General features: G+C 37.0%; 2 protein-coding genes across 2 annotated transcripts; both read right to left on the minus strand.

The window, feature by feature from the left end:
* Positions 1–1,688: 1,688 nt before the first annotated feature.
* LOC106349930 lies at positions 1,689–2,996 on the minus strand. Its single transcript, XM_013789887.3, has one exon. The coding sequence runs from the start codon at positions 2,823–2,825 to the stop codon at positions 1,965–1,967; it is 861 nt and encodes a 286-aa protein (XP_013645341.3). The 5' UTR covers positions 2,826–2,996; the 3' UTR covers positions 1,689–1,964.
* Positions 2,927–4,503, minus strand: LOC111206804. Its single transcript, XM_048748206.1, is given in 2 exon segments — positions 2,927–3,066; positions 3,069–4,503. Coding segments are annotated over 2 exon segments (204 nt in total). The 5' UTR covers positions 3,133–4,503.
* Positions 4,504–5,015: the final 512 nt, after the last annotated feature.

Here is a 5,015-nt window from a genome sequence, read left to right on the forward strand (position 1 = left end):
TTTTTCGGTTTTGGCGTGAAAACGTCATTTCACGGTTTTAGCGGGAAAACGCAATTTCTCGATTTTGGCGGGAAAACATAATTTCTCGGTTTTTTGGCGGGAAAACGCAATTTTTCGGTTTTGGCGTGAAAACGCCATTTCTCGGTTTTGGCGGGAAAACGCAATTTCTCGGTTTTGGCGGGAAAACGCAATTTTCGGCAATTTCTCGGTTTTGGCGGGAAAACGCAATTTCTCGGTTTTGGCGGGAAAACACAATTTCTCGGTTTCGGTGGGAAAACACAATTTTTCGGTTTTGGCGGAAAAACGTAATTTTTGGTTTTGGCGGGAAAACACAATTTCTCTGTTTTGGCGAGAAAACACAATTTCTCGGTTTCGGTGGGAAAGCATAATTTCTCGGTTTTGGCGGGAAAACGCAATTTTCGGTTTTGGCAGGAAAATGTAATTTCTGCTTTTGGCGGAAAAACGCAATTTCTCGGTTTCGACGGAAAAATGAAATTTCTCGATTTTGAAAGGAAAACTTAGTTTTACAGTTTTGACAAGAAAAAAATACTTTTATAATTTTGGAAAGTAAACATAATTTTAAAACTTTAGAAATAAGATCTAAACTAATAATTAAAAAATAATTATAAATTTTATTGGGTGTCCATGGGCATGCCCATTTGAACATAGTCTCTATTAGTCTTGGACATTTGTTTGGAGCATTGTCCAATATAGACCCCCCATTAGTGTCCATAACTGAAATGCTCCAACTTGGTCATGCCCATTTGGACCATGGACCGACCATTTGACATTATAGTTGTGCGCATTCACTTCCGAGAAAACGAATCCGAGACTCCTCAAAGCTATGCTTAATCCACGAGAGTCAAGGTATTCTTGGGTGTCTTTATTCAAATTGAAAATATCTTTGAGAAAATTTTCGTTCTGCATTGGTGAAAATATATTCATAAATTTGGAGGGAGGAATCTTCTTTATAGCATCTTCTGTCTCTTCGATACCATATTTCTCCACCAGACTCAGAACTTCATCATCATCAAAATTCATGTCCAGCAGTTTAATTGTTGTTTTTAGCAAAGCTCTCCCACCATCTCTCGATTGGAGTTCATGGCTGCTCGCTCCAGCTAATGAATTTTAGTTTAAACAGAGAAAGGTGAAATCAAAGAGACTGCTTCTATTCCAACTTTGACCGGACTCTTCATTTGCTTTAATTATAATCCCTAACCGTTATGTGTCGTGTTATTTCTTTTTCTTGCTTGATCCTTCCATTTGATTATAAATCTCCATACTTTATGACCAATAAAGTGGGTTTCATATTCTTTTAGTTGCGTATTGAACAGATGGAAGATTTTTGGTAGAATCGAATTTAGATTAAGCAAAGTTAAGGTCTACTATGATAGACGTCTCACATATGATCCACCTTTTGATCTTTCAAGCTCTCTAGCGCAAAAAAAGAAGAAGATGTTGATTGAAGATCATCGGTACAAGCTAAAGCGATTTGTGATAAACTGGATGTGACAGAAGTATGATTTGAAGTCTTCAGGTAGTGCTAAAGAGAAACATTGAAGAAATGATGAAACTGCGAGTCTCCGGCAACGGCGAAAAATCCCTTTCCCTTATGTCACGTGGCCGGATTATATCAATGGAAGACAACTGTTATCGCCCATTGATAAGTCGAGAATTTATAACTGCTTGAGCTGCATGCATTATTATTATTAACATAAGCTACCTGCCATTCATCGAAGTACGAAAAGCACCTAAATCGATTACCAAACAAACTTCGACCAAAAAAAAATAAGAAACACAAAAGCTCCAAAACAGAAAATAAAACTGCAAATATGTACATTCCTAAGTGAAAATATCAAAGATCTCGAACTGCATGGCTCTAGCCTCTAGTTAACTAAGCCTTCTCTCCTCATCATGTCAATCTAACGGTAGATATTCGATCCTGCAAATCAAACGGCCAAAACTCACCGGCCAAGAAAAAGTGCAGCGTTAACGTCAAGCCGCCACGCGAAGCCACCGTCATTCATCTTCCAACCATCACAAGGCGAAATAATCGAACTCACTTCGTTATCACGACACGTGTACTGCAGTCTCATTCTACATGTGAACGTCCGTTTCGTTAGCAAAGGCTTCTCCTTCATCACCAGCCACACACTCATCTTACTGCAACACTTGTCCTTCCCAATCACCAAATCTCTGTACGAACCATTCGTCCAAACGACTCTCCCTAAACCGTCCGATATAAAACCAGGACACGTGTCTCTCTCCAGATTCATCTTCTTCTCCTCGTCCGTACACCCTATCTCGTACTCCCCCTCCGTTACGCACTCTACCGTTAACAACGACGACACAACTGTTTCCGTTCTCGCCGTTAGTAATCCCTCCGTCAGATCTAAACTCTTCTTTGCCGCTTTATAACGTCCGTCATCTCCGAAACTCAACCACGAAGACGCCGCCGCACCGAACTCCGGCGCAGGCACCAAAACCCTAGGCGGTTCCTTCCTCCTCTCAGGAGTCTCGGGAAGAAGAGGCAACGTCACAGTCTCAGATCCGTTCTTAGCCTCTTCGTTTCTCCTCCGTTTACTGTTGCCGTTACTGTTAACAGATCCCCCGCCGTTGACGCTGCTGCTACTGTTCTCTTTCGAATATTTTCTCTTTCCTCTCCGCGACTTGGGCGATACGGAATCCAACGGCGGCGAAGAAGATCCGCCGGAATCTGGTCTCGGAGCAATCGGACGGTACCGGAGCATAATCCTATCCACCTTTGACATATCACCACCACTGCCTCCGTATCTCGCTATACAACAGCCTCCCCGGAAATTCATTTTTAAGGGATTTTTTCTGCGAAATTTTACTTTTAAAGCAAATGAAATGAAGATGCTGAATTAACGTGAAGCTCGCCGGTACGTATATAAAGAGAAAACTGTTACGTCGACACGTTTGGAGAAACAGCCACGTGCGAGACAACAGGCTGAACAGCGCAACCCTGTGATTGGACGATAGGAGAGAGACGTGGCGTCTTGCGGTTGAAACTTTGGGGTCACACAAAGGACTCGGTACGAGGGCGTGACGGCCAATCGCAGAGCGAGGAGTGGCTATTAGTTGCGGTGCGATTAAAGGTAACGGACACATATGTCTGTAATTTGCCAGTATACGTGTAACCTAAGGCTACGAGACGCAGGACACATGGCCCAATCTTGTTTACTCGTTTAGACATAGAGTTTGAATTTTTTACTTTATTTTAAGTTTGGTTTCTATTATTAGGATGTAGGATGACAAGATTTTGACACGTGTAGAGGGAGGTTATGACACGAATCTACTTGGGATGTGCTGTTTTTTCCAAAAATAAGGATACTTTTAGCATGCATATAATTGGTGAAACAAGTACATAACTAAATTTTGAAATAAACTACTGGTAAGTAAATTTTTTACAAATTAATAATGTTAAACAATGAAATTTTATTAATTTATAGAGTGTTTAATTTACAATTTTTTTTTTTAATTTCTCAATCTTATAATAATTATTTTTTTTAAAAAAAATAAGAAAATAGTTAATTTTGTCTTATGTATATTAATTAAATTTTAGAAATTCAACATCTGTATCATTTTTACTATTTGGTGTATATAAAATATATTTTATAAAATTTAATTATAGTTTTAGATATAATTTTACTAAATATTAACAAAATACTGACAAAATTTTTTTTTAACAAAATACATTGAAGTGTCAAGCAAAAGAAGATGAACTTCATTGTGAATATAAAAAAAAATATTTTGTTAGTACTTATATAAATATTATATATATAAATTATTAATTTATGATTTTTGTGGAACTATACATTTACATAGGATTATTTTATTATTTTGTTGATTTGTGTTATATTTTGAACCGGTTTAATCGAAACCAAAAATATTTATTAGTTTAGCGTGTTTATTAATTTATCAAATATTAATTTATTAAGTTTCTACTCTATTGACTGGATCCGTGCGCTAGCGGCAGTAGAGCCACAACCCAAAAGCAGATTCTCCAGCGGCAATGGTTTAGGGTTTTTTCAAGTTCTACTTAAAGACTTCAAATTAGATTTGCCATTTACACTTTTCGAGGGAGGTCACCTTCTCCAAAAAGGTCTTTGGTGGGATACATATATGGCAGTTCTAGTTATCCATGCGCTAGAGGCAGCAGAGTCACAACCCAAAAGCAGATTCTCCATCGGCAATGGGATAGGGTTTTCCAAGTTCAACTTAAAGACTTCGGATTAGATTTGCCATTTACACTTTTCGAGGGAGTTCACTTTCTCTAAAAAGGTCTTTGGTCAGATACATATATGACAGTTCTAGTTAGGGGTAAGCAAAAAACCCAAACCGAACCGATCCAAACCAAACCAACCGAAGTTAAACCGATCCAAACCAAACCGTGTTCTTTACATAACCCAATTAGTTCATGTTTTACTCAACCCGAATGATTTGGTTTGGTTTGGTTTGGATTCAAACCGAACCAAACCGAACCAAACCAATAATCCAATATATTTTATCTATAAATATATATATATATATATATATATATATGTGTGTGTGTGTGTGTTAACATATTGTAAATTTTAGTTAAAATTTCGTTTTTCATTTTTTCTTAACTTTCATATATTTTTAAAAAAAATCCAAATGTGATTCAAATAATCCTAATACCTAAAAATTGTACTGAAAACAAAACCTAAAAACTATAAGCATCTAAATCGTAGCCATCTCGTTTCGTTCATATTCTCCAATTTTCATTCTCTAAATTATGTAACAAAGTTATTATAGGATCAATAAAAACAAAAAGGTAGATGCACATAGTCTTTTAGTTAATAGGTTTTTGAATGCTTACAAGTCTTTGTTACGCTAATTAGATTACAAATAGTCCGCTTTTTGCTTATTATGTATTTTTTCCTTCGACGTGGTTAAGAGTTTTGTCATCGAGCTTTAAATTGTTTTTTGTTTCATAGATTTTTAAAGAAAACCAAACTAAATCTAAACCA

Source organism: Brassica napus, chromosome C2, assembly GCF_020379485.1.
Source record: "Brassica napus cultivar Da-Ae chromosome C2, Da-Ae, whole genome shotgun sequence".
Taxonomy (NCBI): domain Eukaryota; kingdom Viridiplantae; phylum Streptophyta; class Magnoliopsida; order Brassicales; family Brassicaceae; genus Brassica; species Brassica napus.

What these genes read in the sequence shown, in the direction of transcription:
- LOC106349930 (XM_013789887.3), bottom strand. Translation starts at nt 2,825, where the DNA reads ATGAATTTCCGGGGAGGCTGTTGTATAGCGAGATACGGAGGCAGTGGT.